This window comes from Puma concolor, chromosome E4 (genome assembly GCF_028749965.1).
Source record: "Puma concolor isolate L17-30 chromosome E4, mPumCon1.1.hap2, whole genome shotgun sequence".
NCBI lineage: Eukaryota > Metazoa > Chordata > Mammalia > Carnivora > Felidae > Puma > Puma concolor.
The window spans coordinates 61550743-61567200 of record NC_141683.1 but is presented as its reverse complement, the minus strand read 5'-3'; the positions used below and the strand labels follow the sequence as shown (position 1 = coordinate 61567200).

At 36.6% G+C, this 16458-nt stretch overlaps 1 protein-coding gene across 7 annotated transcripts in view; it reads left to right on the top strand.

The window, feature by feature from the left end:
• RGS7 (regulator of G protein signaling 7) overlaps positions 1 to 16458 on the top strand; it is a 525076-nt gene that overhangs the window by 497508 nt on the left and 11110 nt on the right. For 4 of the 7 annotated variants that reach the window (XM_086694010.1, XM_086694012.1, XM_086694011.1 and 1 more), the window contains exons 15-18: positions 3260 to 3446; positions 6492 to 6581; positions 7971 to 8024; positions 8845 to 8926. In XM_086694010.1, the coding sequence (XP_086550136.1) occupies positions 3260 to 3446; positions 6492 to 6581; positions 7971 to 8024; positions 8845 to 8919 (406 nt within the window). In that variant the 3' untranslated portion in view covers positions 8920 to 8926. The remainder of the gene's footprint in view (positions 1 to 3259; positions 3447 to 6491; positions 6582 to 7970; positions 8025 to 8844; positions 8927 to 16458) is intronic. The other 3 variants (XM_086694013.1, XM_086694014.1, XM_086694015.1) reach the window with 3 other exon arrangements.

Below are 16458 nucleotides of genomic sequence, written 5' to 3'. Positions count from 1 at the left end.
AGGAAGAAAGAATAGTCCAGTTGTCCAGGAGGGCTAATTGAGCTTAAGTTAGTCTCAGTTTGTCTTATCAAGCAGCTGCCTGTAAGTACCTGCTCTTTACAGAAGCATGACACTCCTATGTTCTTCCAGAATTAAGACAGGAAAAAAAAAAAAAGTCAAGAAATACTGTTTATTGATAACTTATTCCTTAAATATAACCTCTGCTGTCCATTGGTGTGTTTTTTACTCATTCCCTTTTCAGGTAAAACATGCAGCAAAACATAGTGGAAGTACTAAGGAAATATAGTAATATGAGTTTTATTGTTGAGTGTCTAAAAATGTGTCAGGCACTCAGAAGTGCCTCTTACATAATTTATCTTGTCATCTAATGGAAACCTAGTGAGATAGACATTATTATCCCATTTTACTGATTAAGAACTCAAGACTCAAAGACATTAAAACACTTACTTCCTCATATTCCAGCTACCATATATTAAGGTTGATGGGATTTTACCAGTGCCCTTTCCATTCTACTGAGTTATTACAACATCTACAGTAAGGCCGAGAATAAGAAAGGTGATGATGTGGGGCACCTGGGTGTCTCAGTTGGTTAAGGGTCCAACTTTGGCTCAGGTCATGGTCTCACAGTTCATGAGTTCAAGCCCCACATCACGCTCTGTGCTGACAGCTTAGAGCCTGGAGCCTGCTCGGATTCTGTCTCCCTCTCTTTCTTCCCCTTTCCCACTCATTCTCTGTCTATCTCCAAAACAAATAGACATTAAGAAAGAAAGAAAGAAAGAAAGAAAGAAAGAAAGAAAGAAAGAAAGAAAGAAAGAAAGAAAGGCGATGATGCTCTTAGGGACAGTTATGAGCACATCAACTGCTGCAAATTATCCAGGGGCAAACCCCAGCTATGACACTCATAGTGGGCAACCTTAAATAAGTGACTTAATCTTCATATCCTCAGTTTCCTTTTCTCAAAAATGGGGGAAATAATAGCACATACTCTAGTGCTGTAGAGATTGAATTAGTAAATATGACTAAACCACTTAGAATAGAGCCTGCACTTATTACTGTAAGTGTTCTTATTAATTTTTCTGTGTTTTCAAGTTTATTAAGATGTCACTGCATCTATATCAACTTTCCCTTACCAGCCCAGTGCTTTGCCCAGCAGAAGGCTTTTTCCTGCTTTGCACTCCCACACTATGTGGTTTGCCCTGTTCCTTGATAGCTGCTCCCGGGGTCCTAATGTTAGGCAGTTATTTGAATGGTGTACCTTTTTCTCTAGTGCTTCTTTGAGGACAGAAAAATTCTTTCAATTAAGGTGTTGAAAGCATGCTGGAATGGACTTGAATGAGCGTTCATTACAACATTTATGCTCCCTCAGATGGCAATTAGATTGCACAGTGTCCAAATCTCTTATTTTTGGAGGAAATAGTCTTGAGCCTTCCCTTCTGAAGACAATAACGGTGGTTTCATGTGTAAGGCGTTGTCCAAAATTGGACTATCTACTGTTACATATATCTACAGGAAAATAATCTCTAGAAACTGGAAACTCACTAGATGGAGTAGTATTTGATTTTCTAACTCTAGCTCAACTGCTTTATTACTTATTTCTGACCTTTCATTAATGCCCAAGTTAAAACTTAATAATTATGAAGGTTCTGTTTGTATGAAGGTTCTGTTTATAAAGGTCATATTGTACCTCTCTTAAGACTCTGTAGCCTGTAGTGAACTTTGTCTTTTGTCATTTTCCCATTTCATGACTACATATGCCATTAGGGTGATAATGGTCTATGTTGAGGGTAACATAGACCTAGTATGTTCCGTTTTCAAGTATTTTTTTTCATTTTAACAAATTATAGTGATATATATATAATATATATATATATCATATATATATTCTTTTTTTAAGTTTATTTACTTATTTTGAGAGAGGCAGAGGCAGGCCACGAGCATGGGAGGGGGAGAGAGAGAGAGAGAAAGAGAGAGAATCCCAAGTAGGCTCCATGCTGTCAGTACAGAGATTAACATGGGGCTTGAACTCACGAAACCATGAGATCATGACCTGAGCTGAAACCAAGAGTCCGATGCTTAACCAACTGAGCCACCCAGGCACCCGCCATCTTCATCTTTTCAACATTATTTCTAGTCCTAACCAAAATGATATAACACAGAGCAAAATTTAAAGAAATGAAACCTATTAATACAATGTGACCCTTTATTATTAGACATTGCTATTTGCTCTTAGCCAAAACATGTTCTGGTGGGTTTTTTTCCTTACAGCATATATATTCTATACAGAAGCATATAAAATATATTTACATATTTAGAAGAAAGTCAGTATTTGTTTTGTTTGTTTGTTTTCCAGAGCTTCTGAATTGCTTTGATGCCTCTGCAAATTTAAACCTTTCAAACAGTGGCACGTGAAAGCTTGTTGCTTCTGTCATTCCATAACTCTCTGAATTAAACAGCCTAAAATTAGTTACTTGCCCTGATTTCTCCAGCTAGGGCCTTTTCTGATCTTGTGTCCAGGCCTCTTTTTTTTTTTTTTTTTTTTTTTAACGTTTATTTATTTTTGAGACAGAAAGAGGCAGAGCATGAACGGGGGAGGGTCAGAGAGAGAGGGAGACACAGAATCGGAAGCAGGCTCCAGGCTCTGGGCCATCATCAGCCCAGAGCCCGACGCGGGGCTCGAACCCACGGACCGTGAGATCGTGACCTGAGCCGAAGTCGGACCCCTAACTGACTGAGCCACCCAGGCGCCCCTGTCCAGGCCTCTTTTAATTCCAGTAAAGCTTCGCTGTGATTCCCTTGCCACGTAGAGCAGAAAATCCTCTCCATACTAACTCTCATTGCTCACATGGACAACAGATTCAAAGAATATAGTACAACGCACTGCTTTATCCCCCAAGCAGATGCTCTGTGTCATTCACTCTAATTCCCTACAATCTCCTCTTCCTCTCTAATAAATGGTTCTTTAGTGGTGCTATTTTGCTGTAGTAAAAATTAAAGTTGTGAAGAATCAGGGCTCTGGGAGATCTGCTTTCAATAGCAAACACTTAAAAGAGATTGTTTTCAATATTTCCTTTTGAAAACATTTATACTTTTGAATACAACTAATGAAAAAAAATTCAGTAAAGGCCATATATTGGAAGCCCTGAGAAAAAAAAGGAGTTTATTGTTATGCATTATTGTGAATTGTGTGATCAGTCAATATTATAAGAAGTTGCAAATTATGAGGCATCACTGTAAATGCTTGGTGTCACATTTTCCATAGATTCTGGCTAGCAGTGGAAGACCTGAAGAAAAGGCCTATTAGAGAAGTCCCTTCCCGAGTTCAGGAAATATGGCAAGAATTTCTGGCTCCTGGAGCTCCCAGTGCCATTAACTTGGATTCTAAGAGCTATGATAAAACCACACAGAATGTGAAGGAACCTGGACGATACACATTCGAAGATGCTCAGGTTGGTATATGGGTGGGCCTCACAGTATGTCACAAATGTGTTCCTGGAAAATTGACGTTTGAGGTATTTCTGCTTTATTTTCATTGTAATTGGCAGCTAGACTTAATATTTTCAATTTAGGTAACTGTATGTAAAATAATTCCAATTGATTTGGAAGAAAAGAGAGACACATTAAAATGAACAGTTTCTGAAGCTTGGGAATGTTTTATAAATTTGAATGTTTTTATGTGAACATTTCTTAAAGAGGAATATTTGAAATATTTGAACACTTTTACTTCATTTTTCTACTTCATCTCCCAATATGCGAGAAAAACACTTATCTAATGATGACCTCAGCTCAGTAACACATAGTTGAAATCTTTAAGGTATCTTCCAATGTGGAGATTCTAAGATGCTGACATTCCTAAATTATTCATCATTATGAATAGTCAGAGCTAAGCTAGAGTAGGTTACAGTTATGTCACACTCAAGCCAGTTTTGTCTCTTATGATACAATGAAATAATACAATTAGGCATATGAAATTTCCCAAGTTAAGTTTTTAATCTGTGAAAAGGAAAAAAGGAAATTAATATTAAGATATTAATATCCTAAGACAAATATTTAGATTTTTTTTCCTCAAACTGGGCACAGTTGCCTCCTTAGACACAGTCTGAATTTTTCCTTCTCTAAAAAAATATTGTGCTCAAGAAGAAAAGTAAACTTTTGGGTATTATTTTCCTAATGATATGCTGTAATTGGCTTTTTAAAAAAAATTTTTAATGTTTATTTATTTTTGAGAGAGAGAGAGAGAGAGACAGAGCATGAGCGGGGGAGGGGCAGTGTGAGGGAGACACAGAATCGGAAGCAGGCTACAGGCTCCGAGCTGTCAGCACAAAGCCTGACCCGGGGCTTGAACTCATGAACTGTAAGATCATGACCTGAGTCGAAGTCAGACACTCAGCCAACTGAGCCACCCAGGCGCCCCTGTAAATTAAATTGGCTTTTAAATTGGAACATGCATACATCTTAATTTCTTAAACCTCTTCAAAAGAAGAATATTAGTTCTAGAAAGTATCTTGTTTTTCAAATAACAATATTACTAAAATAAAATCTAGAAGATTTTAAAATCTAAAAGACCTTATTTTCACTCCCGGTGGAAAGTACATTTCTCCTGGCTTTGGTCTAAAGAAACGAGCCATCGTATAGAAAACTAACACAGGTTGAGATAGCTAAACAGACACCCATCTTTGCTTTCCCATGGCCTTCTATGTAGAAATAATTATAGACACATGCAAGAGAGCAGGATGAAAATTATAGTCCTGTTGCTTACTTCTCTGTGGATTTATCTTTCTTTCAGCTCAAGATAAAATTTCAAGCATTTTTCTAGAGCCAACAATATGTAAAATGTTTGAAATGATCTCCCTGAAGTCTTAAAAAGAACATTTCTTTGTTATCTGTGGCATTAAAAATATTCTTGCTTAATAGGTCTTCAGTAAAATGAAAAGGCATAATTTTCTATAGAAAACATTACCACCTGACCCTGGGCTTCTTTTTCAGTTAAGCTCAGATATTTAACTCCAGTTGTTGATAGGTTTTTTAACCCCATCCTCAAAAATATAGTAATGAAAATTCCTGCCATTTTTTGAGAAAAGAAACAGTGTAATGATTAAGAAAGCAGACTCTAGAGCCAAATTGCCTGGGTTCTAGTCAAAGCTCTGTGACCTTCTTCATATTTAAAATGGGTATAATAATGGTTCCCATCCTCACTGAAGTTTTGTGAGGATTAAATTAACTAATACAGGCAATCACTAGAAGTGTGCCTGGTATATATGCAAGTATATCTGAGCACTTACTATGCATACCCCCCTACTTTGCTAAATATATATCATTCCTTTAAGCCTCACAACAACCCTATTGTACAGAGTGGAAAACTAAGGCTCAGAGAGATGGGATAATTGACCTAAATTTACATGTTTGTAAGTGGCAGGTCTCGAGCAAGATAAGATCTGAAACCTTCAGTGCTTGACTCCAAAACAAGACCTCTCTCCACTTTTCCAAGAACAAATTCTGACAGGGTCTTGAATGTACCATACTTTTGGAGGTGAGCCTTGGGCTAGATATTGAGTGAGAATAACTCCAAATCATAGCAGAGAGGATTTTCTGCTCTACGTGGCAATGGTGTGTTTGGGACTGGGGAAACCGAGTCATTTCCTAAAATATATTTTTTTCTGCAAACAAAAAGAGATTGGGACATCCAGGATACTCTCTACACCTAACTGATTTTTCACTAGACTAGAAAGAGGAAGGAGCATTTATGCTCCGTTGAACTTCAATAGGCCAGACCAGAATCTCCCTAGATGGGGCTAACAACTGAATGGGATGAATATATTTTTTTCCTTGACTTCTTTGTCTATCAATATTCATCATCATAATAGGACATTGTGGACTGATTATAGGTTTAAATTATTAAATATTTACCTAATCTGTCACTGAAGGAGGTTTTTTTTAATGCATACAAATTAGGAGATTTAGCAATTAAATATCACAAAATATTTCTTGGATTTGTGCTCTGGCCCAAAGTGGATGTGGATGACATTTTTTTAATATAATTTGTACCGAAGAGATGATTCATCTGGGCAGTCTGCATCCTCCAAGTAGATAGCTAGTGTGATTACTGAGTCTTGACTTCATATCATTCACTTTTGGCCTGGAGTAATTTTAAGAGATAGTAGATTTATTTATATTCTCAAATGACCTATATAAATCAACAACTTGATTTGAAATAACTTCATGACCTTCCATTAACTGAATTCCATGTTTTTCAAGGACTGGGTATGATTTGCCTCCTCTGTAGCTCTCAACCCAGTTTAAATATTGATCATGAATAAAATTATAAATCTGAAGATTCATATGTTCTGTAAACACAAAGTATTCTCATCAACATTATCATTATTAATTTTAGCTGTTTCCAGATTTGTTTTGAACCATACCCTGTATTCTTGACACAGGATTTGATTTTCCCTGAGAAACAATAAAGAAGCGCTTCAACCATTATTTCTTTTTAGGAGCACATTTACAAATTGATGAAAAGTGATTCATACCCACGTTTTATAAGATCCAGTGCCTATCAAGAGCTTCTACAGGCAAAGAAAAAGGTATTGGTTCTTTGTGACCTTTTTCAATCTGGTTCTCAGTTATAATTGTATGGAGTAGTTCCTTCTACTGAGGCCAGGGTATTGGACAAATGGTAAGTGAACACACTCCAAGACCTTCCCCAAACCTTTGTGTTTTATAAGGGCCATCTGAGATGTTTTTGTTTTTGTTTGTTGATTGCTTATTTTCTTTTTTGTTTTGTTTATTTCTGCAGATGTTCATGCTTTACAACGTTTTTTAGAACCTGTTTTCATGTTTCATGTTAGTCTCTTGTATGGCCAGTTTATGGATATAAAAATATAAAAAATTAAAATTAATGAAAAGGAAAGAATAACATCATTAGGTCAAAAACTCGAAGACGGTTTGCTTTGTCCAGGAAGCTTGAGTGTAAGGATTTGGCCACATACCCCATAACCAAATATAGACTTATTATTTTCAATGATAGTTGCCAAAATGTAGTTATGTTCCATTCAAACTATCTTAATTTGGCATTCATCCTGGATTACTTAGTATCCTGATGGTGAACTTTACACACCTAACAAGGTAGCCAAACACATTTTGGAAGAGCTGCAATAGACCTCATTATTCAATTAAAGTTTATAATCAATGTAATCATTAAGGCAGGGTATGGAAAATCTGAATATAAAAATTGAACATCATTCATTATTTTTTAATGTTAAAATAGTCCATAGCTTCCTGAAACTTTTGAGATGAAATTATAATTTTGTGTAATTCATGACTGTCATTTAGGCTAATAGGATTTTTTAAAGTCAATTGCCTTTGCCAATAAATACTCTGTACTTGCCCTGTTCAATACAGCAGCCACTAGCCACATGGGGTTGTTTAAATTTAAATTTAAATTAATTAAGAGTACATAAATTCTAGCCAGATTTCATGTACTCAATGGCCTCAGCTTCTGAAATATTGGACAACATAGAATGACATTTCCATCCTTTCAGCAAATTCTATTGGACAGCAATGCTTGACAGAATTGACATAATCAACAGAAATCTAGTCCTAACAGAAAAGTATGAAGAAATTCTGAAGATATTCCACTGATTTTCAAATATGTAGGCTTTGCAAATGTCAACGTAAAACCTTCATGAATCTACTTCATTTTAGTGTCATTTGATTTTGCCTTGAAATCATACCATTTTGTTTGCACAGGAAGAGTTTTGGTGTTAAAAATAGAAGTTCTAATAAAAAAGAGCCTATGTCCTGTGTCTAGCGTCCTTCCTTGGCAGCTTTCCTACCTTCCCGGTCCCTGTGACTTAGAACATGGATTTGGCATTGCCTCCTTTCATCATCCTGTCTCTTTATGCTGTTTTCCTTGCTTTCTTTTTATTTATGTTCCCTATTTCCCTTTGCCACACCCACCCCATTCATGTAAGTCGGAACACTCAATGGATCGCAGAACATCTTTTGAGAAATTTGCACAGAATGTGGTAAGTTTTCTTTTTTTTTTTTTTTTTTTTTTTGGAGGCATTACAAATCATTAAGTCTAATTGGGAAATTTTCCCAATTCCTAGCCCCATCACTCACCTTTCATCCGTTGATGTAACAAAAGTATTGTCTTTATTCGAACTCAGAACTTCTGCTTCCTGCTTATCTTTCTGACCCAGCTCTTTCTAGAGTAAAGATGTCATCCGTAAGAAACCATTTGTGTCAAACTAAGGTTTGGAAAGAAGTATATATTATGGCATAGAAAATGAAGAAAGTATCTCTTATGTATTTTTATTTTCATTCCATGTATCCCTTTCTTTCTTAAAGATAGTGCATGCATTTCTACATGCTCTTTCTCTTAGCCCTTCCTAAGGCTTTTTTATTTTTTTTTTATTTTATTTTTTTTATTATATATGAAATTTATTGTCAAATTGGTTTTTTAAAAGCTAAAGAACATGAGGGTTCTGTGCTTTGTACTTCTGCAGAGAGAAAATGGCCTAATGAGCAGTTTAAAGCCAAAGACTTGGTATGAATGGTGGTTGGTGACAAGATATGCCCACCAAAGACCCACCAGCATGCCTCTCTTATGCTTTGTGTTTTGGGAAGGTGTTGAAAACTGTTGCATAAATCATCCAAGAAACCAGTAGTTTTCGTACCACTGTTTTCTTAGTATCTTGCCATGTGTTTTGGTGATATTTTGGTGGTATATTTGTATGTGGGATTCCTTTTTTTTTTTTTTTTTCTGTATTGTGCCAGTGCCTTTGCAACTTTCTGACGTTGTGTAAGCTCAAACTAAAGCCTTCAACACATTTATTTTTATAGGGCAGAAACATCCCTATTTTCCCATGCCATAAAAACTGTACACCAACACTGAGGGCCAGCACTAACCTGTTATGAAAAAGAGGTAGAACAATCTTGGTTTATACTCAAGTTTGTCTGCATTGTCTGTTGAGTTGTGTGGTTAGCTCCATGCTGCTGTGTGTGTGTGTGTGTGTTGTGGCTTTTGCTGTGATGGCCAGTTAAGTGGAGTTATGTGTGTTGAAATGTAAGCAAATTGGATTCAACAAAGATGCTGTTTTTGTTTTTAGTTTCCGTCAAATATCTTTGTGGTGGGGAATGTTAATCAGTTCTATTTATGAATTGCCAGTTGTGACTAGGAACAGAGTATTTGAAAGACTTTAAAAAGCTGTATATACTTTGAACAGTCAATGTGATTGCAAAAATTAAAGGGCTGGAAAATGAAGAACTCTAGGAATTAATCACTCAATAAACTTCAAAAAATGTTGGCTGGTTCTGTTGGAATCTCTGACCTTTAAAATAAAATTTTCCTAACCATGCCTCATAAGTCATCATGGGAAGATAAAGACAATATTTTTTAAAAAGCCTCAAGATTTTGCTGGAGAAAGTAGCTGTAGGCTGTTGCACGGTGCTCTGTGCAATATTTAATAATTCTTCCAAATTCATCCTTTCCTAACATGATGCTGAAATAATATTGTTCTAAAGATTGGAATGGAATTTTCTTTGATATGATTACAAGCAATAACACAACATATGGAAGATGGAAAAGGGAAACAAAATAGTTGTCTTTCCTCCAACACCATCCCCAATTCTGACCTACTTCTCCAACTTTTAAAATAGTCCCACGTTGTCACACACTGCAAACTTAAGAAAAGATCAATAGGAAATAAGGGGAAGGCAAGCCTAATCATCTACGCCTTCAGTCAAAATTCATACAAGAAATGACAGTTATATTCCAGACATTGTGCTGTGTCTCAGGAGGGTGTATAAGGTAGATACCTTAATTGCTAAGGAATCTAATGGTATAAACAAGATGTTGTGATGCACAGGAGAAAGATAAACTTTTCTGCTTGGTGTTGGGGTGGGGAGGGAGCACCCACAGGTAATGCGAGAATTCCCAGAAGAAATTACATTTAAGTGCATTTCACTAGGACAAGAAGGACATCCATCCTTTTAAGGAGAAGGGGAGAAAAGGCTGGAATTACTGAAGAAAACGAGGTTGAGTCACATTCACACATATATACACACAACACACTAATAAATTACAGATAATCTTCAGACACAATTGTTTGGGGTTATTTTTTCCATCCAGGAAAACAAAAAGTAATATTTTTCATTGGATATTTTGTTTCAGTAGTACTCTAAAGAAATGGAATAAGGGAATTAGAAAGGCTCTCTGATTTCCTCAGTAGATTACAAACAATTGTATCTATTTTATTACTCATGAGAAGAAAGTTTCTATCCTGGCAATTATTTATATACAAAAATTAAAATTAATATACTATACAATATTAAATCTTAGGATGATTAGTTTCTATTTGAAGTTCCCTTTAACTCTTTCTATCCTCATTTCTTTTTTTTTCCCCTTGGTTCTGTGTTCCTCCATGTTTGTGATTACTTTTAGGGTCAGCAGGTGTGTTAGGAATCCAATGTACCTACATAATAAATTTAATAGGCTATCTTTACAGGATCAATACAATAATTCTAACACAGGATGAAAAATGATTTTATTATTAAGCAGGTAGACATAATGAAGGCAATATGGAGTTTAAATAAATATTTTAAAGGAGTCCTATGTGCAGATTAGTCTGGCAAATACAGGGAGGCTACGGGATAGACAGTATTCAAGGAAGAAACAGAAGAGGGAAAATATAGGTAAACAAGTATGTAGACTATGAAAGGGCCTGGGCAAAGTGAGATAGTAATGACTCCCCTTCTTGCCTTGTACCAGTCTCTGCACTAGGCACTTTATATTCTATAATTTAATATAATCTAACCCTGCAAGTTAGGTATTATTATACTCATTATGTTACCCATTTGATAAGTGAGAAAACTGAAGGGTCGGAGGAGGTACAAAATTTGCCCAGAATCACAGTTATTAGGACCTGGCACTGACCCCACATTTATTTTGTTCCCAAATTCTTTCTTTCCCCATTGATCGCCTTGCTCCTTCATACTCTTCCAACTGATAGAAGATCAGCCACCTGCCACTCCTCTAGAGTCTGAGTCCATTTCCAATTAGTATCTGTTTGTAGAAGTTTATTTACATGTTCTAACACAGTTACTCACAACCTGGCTTATAAAAATGGCATCACTGTTTTGTTTCACACAAGAATCAAAAATGTTTTGCTCGACAGTTCTTCCCAATACCGTTAAAACCTCTGTTGGTTGCTGAGACTAATAAACTCTTGCCAGCACCTTACAGAATAAACAGTTAACAGTTGCACAGCATTTTACAATGTTCCAAAGACACTCATTCTTTCTTGCTTGTTTTGTTGTCACTGTTGTTGACATATATGACAATCTGAGGAGGTGGTCGGGCAGGTGTCACCACCCTTTCATAGATGAGCAAATTAAGGAATAGCGAGGATAGATCACTTCACCAGTATCAATCAGTTGTTGAGAATTAAAGCCAAGACTGGAAGCAAAGTTTCCTGACTTTAAATTCACTCCTCTGTAGATTACTTATTTTCTTTTCATTTTGCCCAACACTGGAGGGTTAAGAATTAAATTTGTGTAATACCTTCACCTTGCCCTTGCTGTCTCAAGGCATCTCATTTCCTGTGATTTACTTTTTTATTACTTTGTTTTCCTTGCCATCAGATAAGACCTTAAGGGTAAGGTCTTTCAAGGTTTGCTATGTTCTGTCATGCCTTTAAATGTTATTCTTACTACGTAGGCATCATTCCCTTTGACAAAGTTCATGTGCTGTGCTAATTCTAACAGCTGTTTTCTTCCTCCATCACCATCACTAAATCTGACACCATTACTCCAACCACTAAAGTCTCATGGCATCTGTCTGCCACACAAATCACAAGGAGAATGGATAGGAAATAAGGGGGGAGGGGTGGGAAACTGGGTAAGAGGATTGATCGTCCACACCTTCAACCAAAACTCATATATCAAGTTCTGACTGTACTGCTTACCTCCTCTCCTTAGTTTGTGTGAAGGGGAAATTAAATCAGCCTGGCTCTGGGCTATAAAAGGAGAAATGAGAAATAGAGAATGTTCATGTTGAGCTCCCAGGAACTTGCCTAATCGAACCTCTTTTGGGGAGAAAGTTTACTCTATCTCAATGAAGCCCAGTATCTGCAGAGCCTTTAAAAGAATTGGCAGAAGGGGAGCCTGAGTGGCTTAGTTGGTTAAGTGTCCAACTTCAGCTCAGGTCATGATCTCGTGGTTTGTGAGTTCGAGCCCCGCATCAGGCTCTGTGCTGACAGCTCAGAGCCTGGAGCCTGCTTCAGATTCTGTGTCTCCCTCCCTCTCTCTCTGCTCCTCTCTCTCTCTCTCTCTCTCTCTCTCTCTCTCTCTCAAAGCTAATAAATAAAAATTAAGAAAAATTAAAAAAAAGAATTGACAGGATATCATGACCTTCTTGGCTGTCCCAACCCTGTGGCCCCAGTACTTATGCTAGTGCATTAGGCTTGGAAGGCATGCTCTGGAGATGGTCATAAATTACCAGAAGTTGTGAAAACTCTGTGAGAGAATTTTAACAAAAGCATTGAGTTGACTCTGAAATCAGTTAATCTTTTGGGATCAAATCTTTATGTAACACTATGATTGGTATGCGTACTGATAAGAACAAATGTAAATAAAATCCTGTAATTTCCTTGGAGTGTTAATAAGTGAGAAAGATAGAATACTTAGTTCTTTTAGAATGTCCTTTTTGTTTACATCTAATTAAATTTTTTACCTGAGCTCATTATGGAGATGCTGGGTAACACACCTCATGTATATTTAATATAAGCAACAAAATGAGGTTAAAAGAGCCCAGACCTGAAAGCTTGACATGTTAATATTTACATTTGAAACCTAATCCATGTTTTCGTGCCATATGAATTTTTAGAAACTGCTGAACCCCTGCTTCTTTATCTATAATCTCTCTAGCCAGGAATAGCTTTAGTTAGCACTTTGCACAAACATATATAAATGAATATAAGTATTCTTTATATAAATACATAAATAAATGGGGTTCTACATTAAATATGCTTTTGAAACATGCTTTGTTTGCTTAAAATGCATCACAAATATCTTCCAGGTCTTTTCATATTCTTCTACATAATTTTACTTATTGTCTACACAAATTTCCTCTGAATAGATATACTTGAAATTTATTTTCCAATCTTCTATTGATGGATATCTACATTGTTCCTTCTTTCTTTCTTCATATTGTAGATCAAAGTATGATAAATATCTGTCAAGTAAAATATTGGTTTTTTTTTCTTATGGTCATAAAAATTTTAATTGCTTGGTTAAACGGGATGCAAAGTTATAAAAGATGTTTACTTATTTATTTTTCCTCCTCTCTTATCTTTATATTTTCCCTAACACGAGAGCACACACTAGATGAGAAAATAACTGGTTGAAGAAGGCAGGAATCATACTTTGTATTCTTAATTTCAAAACTACTGTGTTACACATTAATAAAAAGTTGGTTACCATTTGGTCCTCAATCTATGAAGAATTGTAGTCACATTCTGGAAGTCTTTGACTGTTTTTTTTTTTTTTTTTAAGACACTGTCAAAGGCTCTATGGATTGTTTCTAGTCATGGTTAAATGATTTTTAATTTGGTTTTTCATCAAATGTGAAATCCAGCATAAAATCTCCACATACCCTAATAACCGCCAAGATTAGACATTGAGACCATTCAGTCAATTCAGTATAATCCTATGAATAATACAGATTCCGGGCTTGGGAAACACAGCCCCAGACTAGCTGTGGGGCAATGCCCGGAGTAGGGCAATGCAGTGTGAAATCTATTCATGTGGACCTCCCAACTGCCCATTGGACCGGACATTGGTTCCATTTAGGATTAAGCCCTGGCACTTCTGGTCGAGTGCCCTAGACTTTCCTTTGGGCTTACAGGTACCTTAAGTGCAGATAAGCTTTGTTAGGAAGGATCCTGTATAAACTTGTCACTTGTTCAGATTTGTTCACTATGAGTAATTCCAATAGAGAAAAATGACCTGGTAATCTAAGATCCACCCATACACTACATTTTTTATCATTGTTTTTATATACTGTTTTACTAGTTCTGGATTATGCATTCACTCGGTGTACATTAAGCTTTGACTATCCTGTAGCCTGTCTTTGCTTTCATTTCCCTTGATACCAATTTCTGCCACAATACCTTAGAGTATTCAGAATGGTCCTTCTCCAGATTGTGTTTTTACCAATGAAGTTGCATTACAGCAAAGGCTTCAAGGACTTAGTGAGACCCTTGATTTACATAAGCATCCCTCATAATGAAGCAGATTCTCCTTCAGATAAACGTCCATCACGAACATACCATAGATTAGGGAAGGTTTTTATTTATCTTATATCTGTACACCTGTGAATGCATACTAATGCATACTAATCTGAAGGAGAACTTTGTGCATATTCTTTTCTGGTTGAGATTCTTTGCTTGAGATTACAGGTATATTCATAGAGATCTCTATGTTAGAAAATTCCTAGAGCATCTTAGGTAAATATAATTTATAAACTGGTTGTTGGGGTTTCCCACCATAGATATTACCAGTAAATACCTAAAATCTATCTGCTAAAGGATGAAACATTTTCTCCTCTTTCTTCTCTTCTGGACCTGAAACTATCTCATTTATCATTTTGTTGTTGGCATATATGGCTATCTATCTTGTTTTACTGAAACTGTGGTGATAACTTGCCTAAGAAAGCAATTTCAGGTTCCCTGCAGCATGTGGTAAATTGATTGGTGTGAAATGTAGCCGATTTCATTTGGACAGCATATCTTTATGTTCCCCTAGTAACATCATTAGTTCTTAAATTGCCACTCAAGTTTTATAAGCTGTGGATTGTACGGTGGTTTTGGTCAGGGAGCATCTAATGCAACCCTGGGGGTTCCTAAGGAATGTTTTTTTTAATATGTATTTTTAATGTTTATCTTTGAGAGGGAGAGAGAGCATAAGCATGGGAGGGGCATAGAAAGAGGGAGACACAGAACCTGAAGCAGGCTCCAGGCTCTGAGCTGTCAGCACAGAGCCCAATGAAGGGCTTGAACTCACAAACCATGAGATCGTGACCTAAGCTGAAGTTGGATGGTTAACAGACTAAGCTACCCAGGTGCCCCCTAAGGAATGGTTTGAGGCTACTGAGTAGACAGTCCCCAGTGGGAAACTTCCCCATTCCTAGTACATATCCCAGAGGCAGAAGTTTAATAGCATTTCCCAAGGTACTGTTCTAATATACGGGAAGCCTTGGGTTAACACCAGTAGTTACAAGGTCCCAGTTTCCTGTGTAATTGGAAACCACCCTGGGGGCTCTGCATAACAAGTTTATAACCCAATAGTACTCATGTATCCAAGCACTATTGGATTCTTTTATCCAACAGCAACAGCAACAAAAACAGCAATTGACCACCTACTGTGGGTCAGACACTTTGCTCCCTATCTTAGAGTACATAGATAATAAGAAATAGCTACTACTGTTAGGAAGCTTATAGTTTATAGCAACAGATATTAACAGAAGTAACTACTTTTGGGATGCCACTAATGTGTACCTAAGGTGGTTCATTCTTCTCAGGAAAGTTAACTGTTCAATGAACAGAACGAAATTCCTACTAGCTTCCCACTAGCTTACTTCAAATAAATCATGCTTAAAGCAGCACAGAGTACGCAGGGAAAAGAGTTAAGTAAGGCCTAAGCAAGAGACCTGCCTACTGGATAGTTGGGGGAGCTGGCCCTGAAGGAGAGAGAACAAAAGTAGAACTGGAAAAAGTGTCTGAACACTTGATACACACAGCTGTGTCCCAGGCAGGGACTGCCATGAAGTCTCCAGTTAGAGGAGCATAGTACAAAAGAAGGTCATCAAGGAGACACCTTGTATTCTGGTTCCACACACTAAGCCATCTTCATCTCTGCTGAAGTTGTGGGTGGAGGGCAAGTTAGGAGAACCTAGAGACAGGAGGACATGTTTGCAGGATTAGCAGCTACTATATTAATCCACACCTGAAGATAACAAGAACTTGGCCAGTAAAATAGAAAAAGTATAGGTGGAGTGTAGAACTTTTAACACCAGTAAGTTTACATATAGGCTAAAACAATTTTGAACCAAGTTTGTTGGAAGAGTTGATAGAAAAATAAACTTCAAACTATCAGCTAGGAATTGCAAAAGTTACGTAAGAAGTAATTTTACATTATCACTTTGATTTTATTTGAAGATATGTAAAATTGAAAATTACTCAACTATATCTGAATCTTACATCAAGTCGCAGAATTTAGCTGGGTAAAGCAAGAGAATATGGAATGTTCCAGTGTGCTTATGTACTCAGCCTTACAATGTTTGGCAAAGTAGTTGCAGATAATCAACTGAATCTCTGTGTCAGTCTCAATTACCTCATTGAGTTAAATAGAATTTAAGAGAATTACATAGAGTTAAATACAAGTTCATCAATGGTCTAA